This window comes from Centropristis striata, chromosome 17 (assembly GCF_030273125.1).
Source record: "Centropristis striata isolate RG_2023a ecotype Rhode Island chromosome 17, C.striata_1.0, whole genome shotgun sequence".
Lineage (NCBI taxonomy): Eukaryota > Metazoa > Chordata > Actinopteri > Perciformes > Serranidae > Centropristis > Centropristis striata.
In genome coordinates this window covers 30,938,410-30,957,281 of record NC_081533.1, presented here as the reverse complement: position 1 = coordinate 30,957,281, position 18,872 = coordinate 30,938,410, and the positions used below count along the sequence as shown (strand labels likewise).

The 18,872-nt window shown below is 39.0% G+C and overlaps 1 protein-coding gene across 1 annotated transcript; it reads right to left on the bottom strand.

Annotated features, from left to right (window-relative positions):
* Positions 1-1,444: 1,444 nt before the first annotated feature.
* On the bottom strand, positions 1,445-18,785 carry LOC131989275 (transforming protein p54/c-ets-1-like). The gene is made up of 8 exons (XM_059354465.1): positions 18,681-18,785; positions 13,534-13,653; positions 12,286-12,489; positions 10,219-10,293; positions 9,379-9,558; positions 7,257-7,526; positions 6,381-6,499; positions 1,445-1,798 (listed from the first exon to the last, which is right to left on the bottom strand). The coding sequence occupies exons 1-8, from the start codon at positions 18,697-18,699 to the stop codon at positions 1,586-1,588; spliced, it is 1,200 nt and encodes a 399-aa protein (XP_059210448.1). The 5' UTR covers positions 18,700-18,785; the 3' UTR covers positions 1,445-1,585.
* Between the last annotated feature and the right edge of the window lie 87 nt (positions 18,786-18,872).

Sequence of the window (18,872 nt, the reverse complement as noted above, 5' to 3'; positions counted from 1 at the left end):
TTTTGCCAGGTACCTATCCCCTGCATGCACGTTTTCCTCTGTGAAATTACATAAATAGAGTAACTTACAACACATAGGGATCCCATATCTCAGCACCTCTTGCAAAGTTTTATGTATCATCTTCCAAAACAGTTGTACCTTATCACATTTCCAAAATACATGTGCATGGTCTGAGCTGGACATATTCTTAAATCCTGCCAGGTTTTGTAGGGGCTGGCAAAAATTAAATCACACTATCCTCTATCTTGACATAACCTTAATAAATTCATTTTCCTTCCACACTTGTGTGTAATATTAGGTTGTAGCCTATTCATCGTAACCAGCTTTGCAGGGTCTGGCTGAAAGGAGTCATTCTCAAATCCACAGGAGCAGAATTGAATCCCCTGCTGTATTAGGAATTAGAGGACAATAAATCAATAAACAAGCCTTGTGTGGTGTGAGATGTAAAATTAGACCGCTTGATTTCTCTGCAGGAGCTGACTATTCCAGTCACCCACACACAGCCTACTTCACGGACTGTATGTAGTGAAGTGAAAGGCACAATGAGTGAATACACCAATTAGGTTCCATTAGTCCAAACACCAGCTGATGTCTGTTAAAACTCCTCCTGGCAGGGATTCTCTCAGGCTGCATCTGTGTTCACCACCTCGTGTTTATCCTGTCTGATAGTTTCTGACTGGAGGGAATTATTGGGACAACACTGAAAATCAGTGTTTTGTGTGTCAATAGACTTGATGTGAGAGCTTCTAGAGCTCAGCATGCACACAGATGGCACATAGTGATCCCGATCCATCCCCCCCACTGTCCCTACATAAGGCGACAAACATTGCTGGTAAAACAGAGGATTAATGCCCATTAGTTAGACGTATTTACATTGCAGCGCACATAGAGAGTCCAGCGTCTGTGTTGTACAGCTAATGGTGCGTTCAAGGTCTACACCAGGGATGGGCAACTTAAATGCTGGAGGGGGCCACAGTTTTTCATGGACATTACCACACTGCAAAAAAAAGAAAAGTTGGGTGAAGTCAAAATTTCAAGGCAACAAACTTCGATAAAATTTTAAGTTGGACAATTAAACTAGATATTTTAAGTTTTGTTTTTGAGTTTGCTCAACTCTGAATTTCTCTGGCACGATTGTAACGCCGCTATGAATGTCAGCTAATGTTGCGACCACAATTTTGAGTTAGCATTGATACGCTAATGGATACTCTTGTAGCTGTAACAAGCAGCGCCGCTAGCATCAATTAGCCGCTAGTATCAGTTAGCCGCTAGCTTTCGCTAATGACCGAATTTCACAACAAAGAAATAAGAGTTAGCAGAACTATTGCTGCTATCATTAAACATCTGGTTAAAAGGTCAACATTATGCAGTAAATTAATAAACCAAACCCATCAGTCATCTCTGATCACGGAGGAATAAATGACATAAACTACTGTTTGCTGTGAGTTTTATTGTTTGACATTCAACAACAACAGTCAAGGTAATTTAATACATATCATGTACACTGTGTATCACCCTCAGAGAAAGTGTCCTGTATAAAAAAAAAAGTCTCTTTGCTCCTCGTTGCCAGTGTTTGTTGAGGTCATCAGTGGTTCTTGTTTCTGATATCCAACATGGCGTGCAGCTCCCCAGGCTCATATCCCAGCAGGCCTTGCAGGTTGCAGACAAAACGATAGACGTAGCGTTTTCCAGCTGTTTTGCGGATTATGTTCTTGTCATAGTAGTATCGTAGTCCGCGACTCAACTTCTCATAGTTCATCTTAGGTTTGTTCTTCCTCTTACCCCACAGCAGGGCCACCTGGAGACAGAGCTGCATCTTAAATCAAGAGCTCAATAGTATTGTACAGTATTATAGAGCTACAAATCTGTCATTACTTTGACGGCAATATAACGATGATAAACAATATTGCATGTGGTAGATTTGATGTTTGGACTTTGTTAACCCTTCATCAGGCAAAGAACCATATTTGGTAACTTGAGCGGACATCTATAACAGGTCTCCTCTCTCTCCATGAGCTCATAGAACCACATGGGTTTCTACATCACAGATAGTGACACTGTGGCATCTGACCAATCAGTAAATCACACAAGATTCAAGCTTTCCTTTATTGTCATTGTATTAAAAAAGGATACAACTAAATTTACGTGTGCTTCCCATATATCCATCCATCCATCCATTCTCGTCCGCTTATCCGGGGCCGGGTCGCGGGGGCAGCAAGCTAAGCAGGGCATTCCAGGCGCCCCTCTCCCCAGCCACAACGTCCAGCTCCTCCTGGGGGACCCCGAGGCGTTCCCAGGCCAGGCGAGAGATATAATCCCTCCACCGTGTTCTGGGTCTTCCCCGGGGCCTCCTACCAGTTGGACGTGCCCGGAACACCTCTAACGGGAGGCGCCCGGGAGGCATCCTTACCAGATGCCCAAACCACCTCAACTGGCTCCTTTCGACGCGAAGGAGCAGCGGCTCTACTCCGAGCTCCCTCCGGATGTCTGAGCTCCTCACCCTATCTCTAAGGCTGAGCCCAGCCACCCTACGGAGGAAGCTCATTTCGGCCGCTTGTACCCGCGATCTCATTCTTTCGGTCACTACCCAAAGCTCATGACCATAGGTGAGGGTTGGAACGTAGATGGACCGGTAAATCGAGAGCTTTGCCTTCAGGCTCAGCTCCTTCTTCACCACGACGGTCCGGTACAACGCCCGCATCACTGCTGACGCTGCACCAAACCGCCTGTCCATCTCACGCTCCATTCTACCCTCACTCGTGAACAAGACCCCGAGATACTTGAACTCCTTCGCTTGAGGCAGTACCTCTCTCCCCACCCAGAGGGGGCAGTCCACCGTTTTCCGGCAGAGAACCATGGCCTCAGACTTGGAGGTGCTGACTCTCATCCCAACCGCTTCACACTCGGCTGCAAACCGCCCCAGTGAGTGCTGGAGGTCCCGGCTTGATGAAGCCAAAAGAACCACATCATCTGCAAAAAGCAGAGATGCAATTCTGAGGTCACCAAACCGGATCCCTTCCTCCCCCCGGCTGCGCCTTGAGATCCTGTCCATGAAGACCACGAACAGAATCGGAGACAAGGGGCAACCCTGGCGGAGGCCAACACCCACCGGGAACGTGTTTGACGTTGTGCCGAGTATGCGGACACTGCTCTCACTTTGGTTATATAGGGACCGGATAGCTCGTAGCAACGAGCCCGGTGCCCCATACTCCCGCAGTACCCCCCACAAGACTCCCCGAGGGACACGGTCATAAGCCTTCTCCAAATCCACAAAACACATGTAGACTGGATGGGCAAACTCCCATGCCCCCTCCAGAAGCCTCGCAAGGGTAAAGAGCTGGTCCGCTGTTCCACGGCCAGGACGAAAGCCGCATTGTTCCTCCTGAATCTGCGGTTCGACAATCGGCCGGAGCCTCCTTTCCAGCACCCTGGAGTAGACTTTCCCGGGGAGGCTGAGAAGTGTAATTCCATGGTAATTGGAACACACCCTCCGGTCCCCCTTTTTGAAAATGGGAACCACCACCCCGGTCTGCCAATCCACAGGCACTGTCCCAGACCTCCACGCGACACTGAAGAGGCGTGTCAACCATGACAGCCCAACAATGTCCAGAGCCTTCAGCATCTCAGGGCGAATCTCATCCAACCCTGGCGCCTTGCCACCGGGCAGCTTTTTAACTACCTCGGCGACCTCGGCCAGGGATATTGATGAGTCTTCCCCTGAGTCTTCAGACTCTGCCTCCTCTACGGAGGACGTTTTGGCTGGATTAAGGAGTTCCTCAAAGTGTTCTTTCCACCGTCTAAGGACATCCCCAGGTCGGGTCAGCAGGTCTCCTCCCCCGCTGAAGACAGCTTGGGCCAAGCCCTGCTTTCCCTTCCTGAGTCTCCTGACGGTTTTCCAGAACCTCTTTGAGGCCGACCGAAAGTCCTCCTCCATGGCCTCCCCGAATTCCTCCCATACCCGAGTTTTTGCTTCAGCGACTGCCGCAGCTGCAGCCCTTCTGGCCGAACGGTACCTGTCTGCTGATTCCAGAGACCCCTCGGCCAGCCAAGACCGAAAGGCCTCCTTCTTCAGCTTGACGGCCTCCCTCACCGCTGGTGTCCACCAGCGGGTTCTTGGGTTGCCGCCACGACAGGCACCGACGGCCTTCAGGCCACAGCTCCTACCAGCCGCGTCAACAATTGAGGCTTTGAACATGGCCCATTCGGACTCCATGTCCCCAGCCTCACCCGGGATGTTGGAGAAATTCTTCCGGAGGCGTGAGTTGAAGACCCTGCAGACAGGGGCCTCTGCCAGACGTTCCCAGTTCACCCTCACTACGCGTTTGGGTTTGCCAGGTCTGTCTAGCATCCTCCCCCGCCACCTGATCCAACTCACCACCAGGTGGTGATCAGTTGACAGCTCTGCTCCTCTCTTCACCCGAGTGTCCAAAACATGCGGCCGCAGATCAGACGATACGATAATAAAATCGATCATCGATCTTTGGCCTAGAGTGCTCTGGTACCAGGTACACTTATGAACAACTCTATGCTCAAACATGGTGTTCGTTATGGACAATCCGTGACTAGCACAGAAGTCCAATAACAGAACACCACTCGGGTTTAGATCGGGCAGGCCGTTCCTCCCAATCACCCCCCTCCAGGTACCATCATCGTTACCCACGTGAGCGTTGAAGTCTCCCAGAAGAACAATAGAGTCCCCAGATGGTACCCCTTCCAGGACACCACCCAGAGACTCCAAGAAGGCCGGGTACTCCGAACTGCAGTTTGGTGCATAAGCACAAACAACAGTCAGAGACCTTCTCCCTGTGACTTGCAGCCGCAAGGAGGCGACCCTCTCGTTCCTCGGGGAGAACTTCAACACAGCGGCGCTCAGCCGGGGGCTTGTGAGTATCCCCACACCCGCCCGGCGCCTCTCACCCTGGGCAACTCCGGAAAAGGAGAGAGTCCAGCCTCTCTCCAGGAGTTTGGTTCCAGAGCCCAAGCTATGCGTGGAGGTGAGCCCAACTATTTCTAGCCGGTAACGCTCCATCTCCCGCACAAGCTCGGGCTCCTTCCCCGCCAGCGAGGTGACGTTCCACGTCCCCAGAGCTAGCCGCTGGAGCCGGGGGTCAGCACGCCCAGGTCCCCGCCTTTGCCTGCCGCCCGACTCTCTGTGCACCCGACCCTTATGCCTGAGTCTGCGGGTGGTGGGCCCACAGGTCGGCGGGTCCACGTAGTCTTTTCGGGCTGAGCCCGGCCGAGCCCCGTGGACAAAGGCCCGGCCACCAGACGCTCGCCTGCGTGCTCCCCTCCCGGGTCTGGCTCCAGGAGGGGGCCCCGGTTTACCCGTGCCGGGCGAGGTACACTGATTTAAATGGTCCCGCTTCATAAGGGTCTTTGAATCGCTCTTAGTCTGGCCCCTCCCCTGAGACCACTTTGCCATGGGAGACCCTACCAGGAGCTATTGCCCCCGACAACACAGCTCCCAGGATCACTGAGGCACACAAACCCCTCCACCACGATAAGGTGGCGATTCTTGGAGGAGCTTCCCATATATAAGGTGCTTTAAAAAAGACATTCAGACATTACGTTTATGTAATAAGTAGTCTAAAAAGATAATAAATAGTTTAAAGGTAAAAGATAAAGTGGTGATGGATGCAAATGATGTGCTATTGTCTATTTAGGGTTGCTGTGGGAGAGAGACTATAATAAATATAATAATAATAATAATGACTCAATTGACCTCGATTTGCAATATAAAAATGAAACAATTTGCAAAAAAGTCTTAGAATATCCTCCAATAACACTTCAGTTGTTGAGTTGACATTTTCAATTTCCAGGAGTGAAGAGACTGTATCACAGTCAAAGTGAACTTAATTTGGTCTGCTTTGGTTTTGAGTTAGATTCTGTAGTTACTGCAATTTTTGTATCATTATTTCTCTGAAATAAAGCAAAATTGAAATCTAAAACTTTGTCACAAGATAAAACAGACATCAAGGAGTTCATTTTTAGTTATAACTCAATTTCAACCAAAAATGTAGTTACTGCAGAATGTAATTACTCTGTAGGGCAGTATAGTGTGTTCATATTTTAACCAACAGATGCCACTGGTAAGCTTTCCAACCATTGTATCTCTGTTTCCAACCAAACATCTTGAAAATATATTTTTAAAAGGCCATGGTAGGAGATCAACTTAGGCCTGGTGGGCCATTGGGCTTGCAATACACTGCAACAATGCACTGTAAAAAAAAAAAAAATGTAAACTATAAATGTAAATGGTCAGAGCTGGGCTATTAGTATCCCCCTGCTTTCAGTCTTTATGTTAAACTAGGCTAAACATTGCCAATGGTGTTTTTCGTCTCATATTGCTCAAACCTATTATATATATTAGCATTATGTACCTCATCAGGGTCTGTCAGCTTGAACTCCCACCCATCTCCTGTCCAGCTTATGCATGACTGACAGCTGCGGTCTGTGAGAAGCTCTAGCAGGAACTGCCATAGCTGAATGGGGCCACTTCCTGTTGAAACAAAGTGAGAAGAATAGATTGAAGACCTTCACTGCAAAAAAAGAAAAGTTGGGTGAACTCAAAATTTCAAGGCAACAAACTTAGATAAAATTTCAAGTTGGACAATTAAACTAAATATTTTAAGTTTTGTTTTTGAGTTTGCTCAACTCTGAATTCAGGTTTTTGTCAACTCAGCTGTAAGTTGTACTAACTTATAATTTTACATTATAAGTTATAATAACTTCTAATTCTAACTTCTGCTAAGTTCTGCAATGTGCTGAATTGGCACGATTGTAACGCCTCTATGAAATGTCAGCTAATGTTGCGACCATAATTTTGAGTTAGCATTGATACGCTAATGGCTACTGCCATGCCGCTAGCATCAGTTAGCCGCTAGCATCAGTTAGCCGCGAGCTTTCGGTAATGACCAAATTTCACCGCTTTCCCGCATTTCACACCAAAGAAATAAGAGTTATCAGAACTATTGTCCCTTGTTTTAAACCCCAACTTAAAGATATAAGTAACAACAACTCACAAACTTGTTTTTGAGCAGACAACTGGCTTCCTTTGTTGTGCTAACTTACATTATTGCCTCAAATGTCAATAATTTATATTTCCAAGTTTTACCAACTTAAATCACTGTTTTAGGCCAAAAAATACAAGTTGGCTTTTTTTTGCAGTGTACTGCAAAGACTTACAACTGGTATGAATCCATACGGTAACTATAGAATAAACAGATAGACACTTTATCTCCTTTTGGCCCACTCACCAGTGTAACCAGCAAGGATAGCTGCTGGTATCACAGCCTGGCCCAGACCAGTTTTGTTGCCTACATATTCTTTGAAGCTCCTGTGTGGGTGTGGTAAAGTAAAGACATCTTCAGACTCTTTCGTCACTGGCTCTATGTCCTGAAGCGGAGCGGTCCACGATAGAGAGCCCGCAATGTCGGAGTCGTCACTGTGAGAAATCTCCACTTCTGAGTCTGTCTCTGCAAGTACACAACAGGTGTAACACAAGAGGTTGATAAGGATGGAGGGATCTCATGTAATGATGAAAATACACAGCTAATTGTCAAAAGAAAGTGCTACAACAGACATTCTCTTTTAATTTGAACTCTCTGAGAGTCCTTGAATGGGTCATAGGTTACCAAAGCTTCAATTAGTTAAAAAACAAACTGTGTAATGATTAGTGTACATGTTATGTATGTTTTTTTCTGTTACAAAAATCCAAAAATACCTTGATAAAAACAAAAAGAAATACAAACCAAACCAAAACAAAGCTTAAGATTGTGATATTTCTATAAAAATTACTTTATTCAAATACTCATTTTAAACGTTGCCGAAAATAAAATGTTTGGAATAATTAGATCTTGTTGTCGATTCTACTCCACAGCAACACTGTAAAGACATGATTGATTCTGCTGAGACAAATATTCACTGAAAATCTGTTTACACAGAGCAGAGAGGAGAGGACAGGAGAGGCTGTAAGTAGAGGTTGGAAAAATGCAAAAATTTCAATATGTGTAGCGTGTGGTGGCATATTTTTTTTTTCCAATATTCATGACACTTTTAGGTACTTGGGAAAGTGTTGTGTATATTCACTACTGGTCAAACGTTTTAGAACACACCAACTTTTCCAGAATTGAATTGAAAATGATGCAGTTTAATGTCTCAGTGTACTCTGAAATTAATGCACATTTGCAACATTAAAAATTCTTTATTGACCATGATAGTGTTTTGAAAGTAAAAAAAAGATTCAAAATCACATTTTATGTTGGACTAAAGGACTAAAAAAAGACACAAAATGACAAAAAAAAGACACCAAAAGACACAAAATGACTAAAAAAAGACACAAAATGACCAAAAAAAGACACAAAATGACTACAAAAAGACAAAATGACTTACAAAGACATGAAAATAATTCAAAAATGGACAAAATAGCCCAAGACTCCATAGAGTTAAGTTGTTAACCCATTTCTTGTTCCCTGAAAAAGGCCTACTTGTATAATTCTGAAATGTACATTATTTTTCAGTTTTGGTTAAGCTTACCTTTTTTATTTACCTCTGGCAGTTCACCACTTACCTTTGTACCCTTTCAAGCTGTTCATTTGACTTGAACTGCTTGAATTTCAATAAAAAACTGGAAAAATTGGGGTGTTCTAAAACTTTTGACCGGTAGTGTATATAAATTCCATTTAATTCCTTTTTTTAATTTATCAGAGAAATTAATTTTTAGGGTGTAGATCATTATAACTGTGTTATTCTGCATAAAAGACATTTTTGAGTTGTTCCCACTTCTGGCATGATATATTGCAGTAAATACAAGTGGAAGTACACAATACAAGAGAAAAGTAGAATGAAATCACATCTGCATTCAATTAACAAATAAACGCTGTTTTAATTTTCGTCATCTAATTAGCACCATACACTGTAAAAAAAAAAATGTTGTTTTTACGGTAAAAAACTAACAGCTATGGTTGCCAGAACTTTACCGTAATAAATACGGTGCAACTTTTTGTAATATTGCGGTAAAATGATATTAGCACTGTTGATTTCCCATTTAAGATGGCCATTTTATTCCATATTCTACCGTAAAAAATAAAACATTTTTCCATCAAAAGAAACACTGTTCTGCCATATAATTGATAAGAAAATACTTTATAAATGATGCATGAATTAAGGATTTTACCAATCCATAATCCATAATACCAATTAAAATACTGTTTTGGCTGATATATATATTTATGGTGTTTCATTGTTACTGAAACTGAATTAACCCATTTATCATTTTACAGTCTTTTACTGTCATGGTTTAGCAGTTTTTCACCGTAAAATCTACAGACATTTTTTTACAGTGTATATAATGTTTACATTTATAGCGTTTGTTTTCACCTCCAGTTTCTTGCAGCAGAACAGCGGTGGTCATGTTCCTGCTGGGATCTTCTGTCTTGATGAGATAGTAGTCTTGATGTTGGACAGGGTGCAGAGTGTGGAGCTCTGTCCTCTCAGTGGGATGATACTGAACGTGATGATATTTGTCGGGATGCTCCTCAACATAGTCTGGGTAGTTTTCTGAAATGAAGATAAGGGAAACTTTAAAATATTAAGAATAACATTACAGCATGTCAGATATAATTAACCCTCTATGGTACGGTGTTGCCCTCAGGCAACATACCCATTGTTGGCCTGTCAAATTTCTACAATGCATGTTTTTGAGTGATGCGATACTTTAAAAAAGAAGGAAGAGTCTAGGGAACCAATAGCAATGCTTTAATTTTCCAAAGGAAAAAGCTTTTGCCATTTTGCGCCACAAAAAAAAGCACTCAAAACATCATTGAAAAAAAATATGTTGCTACTCCAGACAAGAAACCAGTTAAAAGTTCTTTTTATGATGTTTTTAAATTTAAAATGTTTGTATTGTACCATGTTGAAGCTACTGAATCTTTTACACATGTCTATTAAATAAATAATGTTCAAATTGAAAAAAAAAACCCTCTCTCTTTTATTGTGGACTGTTATGGTACAATGTTGCCTATGGGCAACAAACCCCAAAAACTTCAACAAAATAAAAAAATATATAAAATTTCTTCATGTTATGTTTATTAAGTCTATTTTAAGACAAAAACCCCCACTCCAAACATTTTTCCCTAACTGGCGTCATAATGCGTACCATAGAGGGTTAATGGTCATTACAGTAGCCAAAGGTGGAAGAAGACATTATGACATCATTACCTCTGTTGATTTGAAGCTGGCAGTAAGATGGTATTGTACATGTGGGTAATGAAGAGCTGCAGTCATATTCATTCTCTGGAGGATAATACCAGAAGAACATGGTGTTATTATTCCATGATCACTGCACTGAAAAAAATTGGAGTGACATTTACTTTAACCCATAAGAACCCAGACCTATTTATCCTTGAACGAAAATTATGGGGGATATACCACAGACCAAGTGAACATTTCTGATGTTGTTTTTTTAACCCTCAATGGTACGGTGTTGCCCTCAGGCAAACATACCCATTTTTGGCCTGTCAAATTTATACAATGCATGTTTTTGAGTGATGCAATACTTTAAAAAAGAGGGAAGAGTATAGGGAACCAATAGCAATGCTTTAATATGTCACATGACCTCCAGGAGGCCATATTGAAACCCTATTTTCAGACTTTTCCAAAGGAAACAGCTTTGACATTTTGCGTACAGACAAGAAATCCCTCAAAATGTAATTTTCTGGCCATTTGAAAAAATATATTCCTACTGATAGGTGAGTAAACCTTCATTTTTGATAGTTTCATACACTTAGACTGTTCAGACAACCATTTCAATGGGTCGTTGGTTCAATGGTACAATTTTGCCTAGACAACATTCAGACAAGAAACAGGTTTAAAAAGTTCCTTTTATAATGTTTTTAAATGTTAAAATGTTATGTTTTGTACCCTGTTGAAGCTTCTAAATGTTTTACACATGTTTACTAACTAAATTATGTTAAAATTGATTTAAAAAACTTTCTTTTTCACTTGATCACCATTATCATACAATGTTACCTACGGGCAACAAACCCCAAAAACTTCAAAAAAGAAAAAGAATTATATAAATAAACATAATCTGAAGAAATTGTATAAGTCTATTTTAAGACAAAAAAAAACGTAACTAGCATCATAATGCGTACCATAGAGGGTTAAAATGTCAAAGATCTGCGATGTGACATATATGTCACATTGGGTGTTAATGGTATTTATTTTTTTAATGATATTTCTTATTTTAATATAAATAAACTCAACACCTTTTCTGCTTACAGAAACACAAATTTGCCTTTTTCTCTGCATCTCCACAACATATATTTAAATAGTGACATTAATAGTGCAATAGTGTTACAACAAATTATTTTTCAGATTTGGTTTTAAGTAACAAAATAATAATAAATCAATAATAAATAAAAATAAATAACAAACCCTAATAGGGTTAAATGCAATAAGGGACACTCTAACGGATTAGATTTGTTAAATGGGTTTAAACTACTTTTTTAGATTTTTGTTTCCAGTCACACCCAGGGTGTTAAGTATGTGTCGCTTTGGGATTTAATGAGTTAAGGTGAAGCATAAAGCTGAATATGGGAGATTTTAGAAGATTTAAAGTGTTTGTTACACCCATGTCACCGTGGGTTCTTATGGGTTAAAAAAGCTAGGCAAGTTTTTCCAAACAGAAAGTGTTTGTAATCTTTACTCAGGCTGTTTCTAAGTATCTATTTAACAGAACCACTTATTTTTTAATGAAAATACACAAGTAAATTGCAGATTCACTGATGTCCCTCAATTACATATGACTTGGAAATATCAACTAATTAAGCCAATGAACTGGTTTAGTGAATATTACTTGGAACGAATGATTCAATTTACATATAAAACTGAGGACACATAATAACAAACAATCACTAAGTAATGCACTACATGAAAAACTGCTATTTTAAAGTAAAAGCACTGAATTCATATTTCTTTGTGCTTTGTGCTTTTTATTATTTTATCTCTTTTTTTTATCCTCCTGTATCTTATTTTATCTTTATTTCCCTGTTTTAATTGACTGTTTTTACTGTTTTCAATTGTGTCTTGCTGTTTTCAATGAGTATGTAAAGCACTTTGAATTACCTTTGAATTGTGCTATACAAATAAACTTGCCTTGCCTTTGTAGAATTTATATAGATGATTGAAATAATAATTACAGGGCCAAAAAAAACTTTTTTTCAGTGTGCCTAAAGAAATTTGGACGTTTGGCCGATTCAGTTTTTTGTTTGGACTTGCCGTTACCTCTCCTCATGGTCTCAAGATGCTCCCACAGGATTTCTCCAGCGATGCAGTCTGACATCAGGCCCAGGAAAGCCTCTCTCTCCAGGCCACACAGCTCACTACCCTGCAGGCCTCTCAGGTCTGAACCCAGGCAGTGGAGCCCAAACTCAGCCTGGCACCAGTCCAGCCAGTAGTTCACCTCCCACTCAGACCACAAGGTCGGATCTGGATATACACAAATATGAATAAATGCACAGGTCAGAATGTATCATACAACGGATCTACATAAGGAAAGCAAACTAGCTTAACCCTTTGATGCACAACATGGGTCTAAAGTGACCCGACAGAGTTTTTATGTTCTATATCTTTGCAATAAATTATTTTTATCATTCAGTATTCCAGGTTTTCCTCAATTAGTTTGTTTTTGATCATCATACATCCTAATTTTATGTTTATCTTTATTCATTTTTGAAACAAATCCCTTTTTTTGTCACTACTCTTCTAATGCACAACATGGGTCAAAAATGACCCATATCCTTTTTTAGCTAAGTAGCTTGTTAAGCTAACTACTTAGCTTACTTTTTGGTTAAGTATTTAGCTAAGTAGCTTGCTAAGCTAACTACTTAGCTAACTTCTTGCCTAAGCAGTTAGCTTAGCAAGCTACTTAGCCAAGTAGTTAGCTAAGTAGCTTGTTAAGCTAACCACTTAGCTAACTTTTTGGCTAAGCATTTAGCTAAGTAGCTTGCTAAGCTAACTACTTAGCTAACTTCTTGGCTAAGCAGTTAGCTTAGCAAGCTACTTAGCCAAGTAGTTAGCTATGTAATAATACAAAAACTTATAATAATATTGAAATAATCTGTTGTTATCAAAAACAAGATATTTAAATAATACTTGAAATATTCAATCATAAAATAAGTTGATATCAAAAGATAGAGCACAGAAACACACAGCAAGCATTAAATAACATGGGAAATGAATGAGGGTCATTTTTGACCCATGTTGTGCATTAAAAGGGGTGTCAATATGTTGTGCATCAAAGGGTTAATTTGAGGACAGGAGTGGATTCCTTTATAGTTTGACTGTTAGATGCTTTGTCAAATGTATTAAAATGTAATTTTGTAAACTGTTCAAACTCAATAAATACACGTCTATAAAAAAATATTAAAAAAAGAATGTATCATACAATGTTCTTTAACTGATCCAGCTCCTGTAACGGAGGCTTTCACTCTATTAATGAATAAGACACTTTGCTTGAAGCTCAGGCTGTACCTTGTGGGAACACATGGTTGATTCTCTCCTGGGCAAATCCAGCAAAACTGGCCTTCACCGCCTGACTAAGGACCTCCTTACTGGTCGGGGTGAGAGGAGGGACCTCCAGGGTGTCCAGCTCTGTAACACCAACACATCAGAGCCATTTAACATGTGACAGATCATTTCATTTTCATATCATAAACCAATTTAAGAAATTAAAAATAATGTTTAGGGGTCCAAGCCAGAGGGGGTTAGGATCACCATACCCTGTGAAAATCATATAATGTTTTATTTTTATTCTTCCATTGAAAAAAAAACGTGGTACTGCAGCATAAACCATACACATCATTACAGGGCAGGTATAGAGTGCTGCACACACAACAGGCACGACATTGACACATGTCCAGCACAACCTGGTCTCACAGGAATCCGTGAAATAGCCACGGATTTGCTTAACTCAAAATCCGTGGAATAGCCACGAATTAACTCAATTTTCCGTGAAACTAACACGGATTTCGCTACAATGCAAGTTAATGACAGTCATATCCCGTGGCTATTCCAACATACAAAGTGATTATGTACATTCACTGAGTGAATATTTAGAAAATAAAACATATATTTCTCACTAGAAATGTGATCAAAATCCATTTTTATGCAGAAACTAAGTCAATTGATTTTTTCATTAAAAATGAGAGAACTGTCCGCCATGTTTTTTGTTCTGACCGCCGGGACCTTGAAAGTCACGTGACTTGGAACAAACCAATAGGAAAACATATTAACTTGAATTGTAGCGAAATCTGTGTCAGTTTCTCGGAAATTTGAGTCATTCCGTGGCTATTCCACGGATTTTGAGTTAAGCGAATCCGTGGCTATTTCACGGATTCCTGTGAGACCAGGTTGGTCCAGCAACAGGTGGCCATGCCCATTTATGCCTGGAATTCTTTTTTGTTTTAAACTAAAAAATGTGCAAGTTGTAGAAGAACAACTTCCTCTGTGTTGCAGTAAAAACAGGAAGTGGTGCATATCTTCATAACAGTTACTCCTATTAGCACCAAACTTGGGACAGTTGTTTCCCTTGAGCCACTGAGAATCTCTGCAAGATTTGATGCAAATCGGCCACTAGTTTGCACTTCTTCGCAAAATTGACAAATATGCGAAACACGTATTTATTTGAAGTGGGCCGAAACATGCCCACTTAGCTCGAAGCTACCAAGCTAGCAGAGGCTAATGAGTCTGGTGTTTTCAAATATATAATAACGTTATAATTTAAAATACTGGATTTTGTCGAGACTTGCAGTAATGTGCGCAGTCATGCACCATGAATAAGCACAACGTTTAACATTACTTACTTGCATGTCAATTTGAGGCAAACCAATTAACATCAATTCAAATTTCATTTAACTTTAGCTTATAGTTGTTTTTTTTAGATGGCACTTGATTAACTTTATTAAATGTAGACGTAAGAGCCATTTTTTTGAATATTTGTTTGTTTGTTTGTCTGTTTGCACTTTCCACCACAGGGTGGAGAAGAGCGCTCATTATGGGTTCTGATGTCACTAGTTAATAAATGGCTGATTGTTGAGAGATGCCTGGGAGAGGCATAAGTTGGAAGATATAACTTTATTTGTTTACAAAGGAAGAATACGTTTGTTTGGAGACGCTATAATACACTCAAATAATTGACATTTGGAAATTGTGGACATTTAATTTGCAAACACTTTGAACAGGATCTCATCATAGTAGTGGCATCTTTTTTTGAATAGCAAAAGGGTAACTATGTGTTTGATAACAACTTCCTCTTCCTACCTAAATTGATACTGGCTTCAGTGGCGGTTCTAGTCTAATTTTACTGTGGGGGCCAAGCAGGGGCCAGTGTTTAATCAGAGGGGCACATTAAAAAACTAAGCAAAAGATTATATTTAGGCATTCAAAACCTTTATTTTAGCTCATTTAAAAATCTCATTTAAGTATATTTGGAAGATACAAATACACTGACATTTTTGTGCACAATTACTTTTTTTTTATTTTGAAAGTGCAGTATAGTAAGAATGATCTTTATATATATATACACACAAGCTTTTATTGCACAATTAAACTATTATACAATGTACACATTCTGGGTTCCTTTTGTGTACAATGAGATATTGTTTGAACAAAAAAGGGTAAGAATTGTTCCGTCGTTCATCGTTATAAATTGATCATTTTATTATTAATTTGACACAGGGGCCACAACAGGGGCCAAAGGCTTCTTTACAGGGGCAGTGGCCCCTGGAGGCCCCTGTGTAGAACCGCCACTGACTGGCTTGTTGAAAATTTGCATATTTCTGCTATGATTGGACAATAATAAAAGTCCACGTGTGACTGAAACTTGTGTGTTTTGTCATTGCTGTGCGAGATAATCTCATAAATGATTTGAGAAAAAAATGCACCTTTATATATCTTACGACATGTTTATTTCAACAACCTGCTTTTACATTTTGTACTTTTGTGCTGTTCTTTTGAGAGTTAACTTTTGATCATATTTCAAAAAATTATACTTACATTTGCACTCTTTAACTAAAAATAATGAGTAAGTAATAGAGGAGCAACTTCATGTTGGCTGCTGTGAAAACAGGAAGTGATGCCTTTCTTGGCTACAATTACTCCCATTAACACAAAACTTGCCTCACTATTTTATATATTGGTGGCAGTCAGCCACTAGGTGGCACTATGTTAAAAATGCAAAAGGTATAAAGAAAAAACTTATATGCATACAAAATAATTAATGTCAGATGTTCAGCTCCACAAAGTTCAGTCGGATTAACTTGAAACAAGGACAAGTAGTACGCCATAATTTAGTGCATGTTAGCCGCTAGGTGACACTTTTAAAAGAAGTTGAAAAATGTGCCAAACCTTGGAATGGAAATGTCTTTGTAAGTCATTTTGTGTCTTTTTTTGGTCATTTTGTGTCTTTTTTTGTCATTTTGTGTCTTTTTTTAGTCCTTTAATCCAACATAAAATGTGATTTTGAATCATTTTTTTACTTTCAAAACACGATCATGCTCAATAAAGAATTTTAAATGTTGCAAATGTGCATTCATTTCAGAGTACACTGAGACATTAAACTGCATCCTTTTCAATTAAATTCTGGAAAAGTTGGTGTGTTCTAAAACTTTTGACCAGTAGTGTACATATATATATATATATATATATATATATATATATATATATATATATATATATATATATATATATATATATGTATATATATATATAGCTTAATACCATCAGTATGGAGGACCATTCACTTCCCTTGTATTTGTCAATACAGAACAAACACTATTCAAGTATCAAAAAGTGCAGAGTTTCCAGCCTTGTCTCCAAAAAATTACTTTTCTATACAGCAAAACATGTCAATGATTTTTTTAGGGAAATTGTTATCATTCACTCCCAATGCATCTAAAACCCAGTTAGTACATTAAGGTCAGTGAGTTTAAACACACAATGATCACATGCATTTCATATATTATATTTATGTTTTAAAAAGTCATTATTTATTTAGAAATACTTCTTCCTCTAACTCTCCAGGACAACTGAGCCAAATACATCTGAAGGCTGTGGAAGCTCCGGAGAAATCCAGTGAGTGGACACTGGGGTGACAATTTAGGTTAAAAAACATTATTTTTAAGGTCAAGAACCATCCAACATGTCATGATGAGTTTTAAATACTTGTACATATCTATAAACGGGTAAAATGTTAGAATTTGGACATGTGGAATCTTATATCATTAATGTGATTAAAGATGTATTATCTGAGATACAAACAATAGCTATTGTTGAGAAATGTATTAATAAACACCTAAATGGACTTACATATGCTCAAAACTACATTATTTTTATATTATAAGAGCCTTTTTAATCACAAACTGTTAATGAAGTATTTTGCTGTTCATATGCTTCTTATATTGGCTGACTAGGGTGGTTGTGAGTGGCAAAAAGTGAGTCTTTGCCATAAGGTCCAATAAGTTCAGTACTATCAGAGAATGACCTGATTTAAACATTCAATCCAATCCAATCCAATCCCCTTTATTTGTTTCGCACATTTAAACAACACAAACGTCTCCAAAGTGCTGTACATAAAATCAACAATAAAACAAACAATTCCATATACCAATCAGCAATAAATAATAAGTGTATCAATCTAAAATGATGCCATAAATAAAACAATACAATCAACAGATAAACATAGTAAAATAAAATAAAAGACGTAGTTAAAAGTAGTAAAAGAAATAAAAGACACAGAGGACCACAAAACTCACGCAGCGTTAAAAAGCCAAGGAATAAAAATGGGGTCAGAATCAATCTGAACTGATTGATTGATTGATTGATTGATTGATTGATTGTCTTTATTTCGAACATGCAAGCAAGTAAAAAAACAACAAAAAAAACAAGTTTAAATATTAATAGATGAATAAATAAAAAACAAAACAAAAAAGCAAAAAAAAATTGAGAAAACAGACACTTTCTGCAAGCTCGAAAGGGAGTAGGAAGAAGTAAAAAAACTTATCGAGTCCTACCCCTTAACAGGTCTCTATATCTATATACATATATATATATATATGAATAATCAATATAGTCACATACAAATATTATAAACAATTATATATATATATATATATATATATATATATATATATCCTATAAACAATTTATATTACATTGTAAATACCTATATATGTATATTGTAAATTACTATATAAATATAAATATTATAAACATAAATACAATTACTATGTGTATTACAAAACTACAGTCTACATATGTCCAGGTTACGTTAGACGTAGTTAAAAGTAGTAAAAGAAATAAAAGAAATAAAAGACACAGAGGACCACAAAACTCACGCAGTGTTAAAAAGCCAAGGAATAAAAATGGGTCAGAATCAATCTGAACTGATTGATTGATTGATTGATTGATTGATTGATTGTCTTTATTTCGAACATGCAAGCAAGTAAAAAAACAAGTTTAAATATTAATAGATGAATACATAAAAAACAAAACAAAAAAGCAAAAAAAAATTGAGAAAACAGACACTTTCTGCAAGCTCGAAAGGGAGTAGGAAGAAGTAAAAAAACTTGACAACTCATTCTGATGTTGACTGAAGAGTGAGATGAAAATAATAGTCTTACCGTAAGTGCTGCAGTCCATCCCAGTGTGTAAGGAAGTGAGGATCAGGTGGAGGAACTGAGACCACAAAGGGGGCAATGGGGCTTAAATATGATGGATGGGAGGGGACCAGTTGTGATGGACAGCTGTCAATCAATAGGATGAGGGCGGGGCAGGAGGAACAGGTCTGAGGCAAGGTTATTATAGTTAACGAA

Bases quoted from the DNA above. Each gene is read 5' to 3' on its own strand.
- LOC131989275 (XM_059354465.1), bottom strand. The intron at 12,490-13,533 runs GTACAGCCTGAG...GTGTATATCCAG, and splicing joins CAACCATGTGTTCCCACAAG to ATCCGACCTTGTGGTCTGAG. The intron at 7,527-9,378 runs GTGAAAACAAAC...TCATTACATGAG, and splicing joins TCTGCTGCAAGAAACTGGAG to ATCCCTCCATCCTTATCAAC.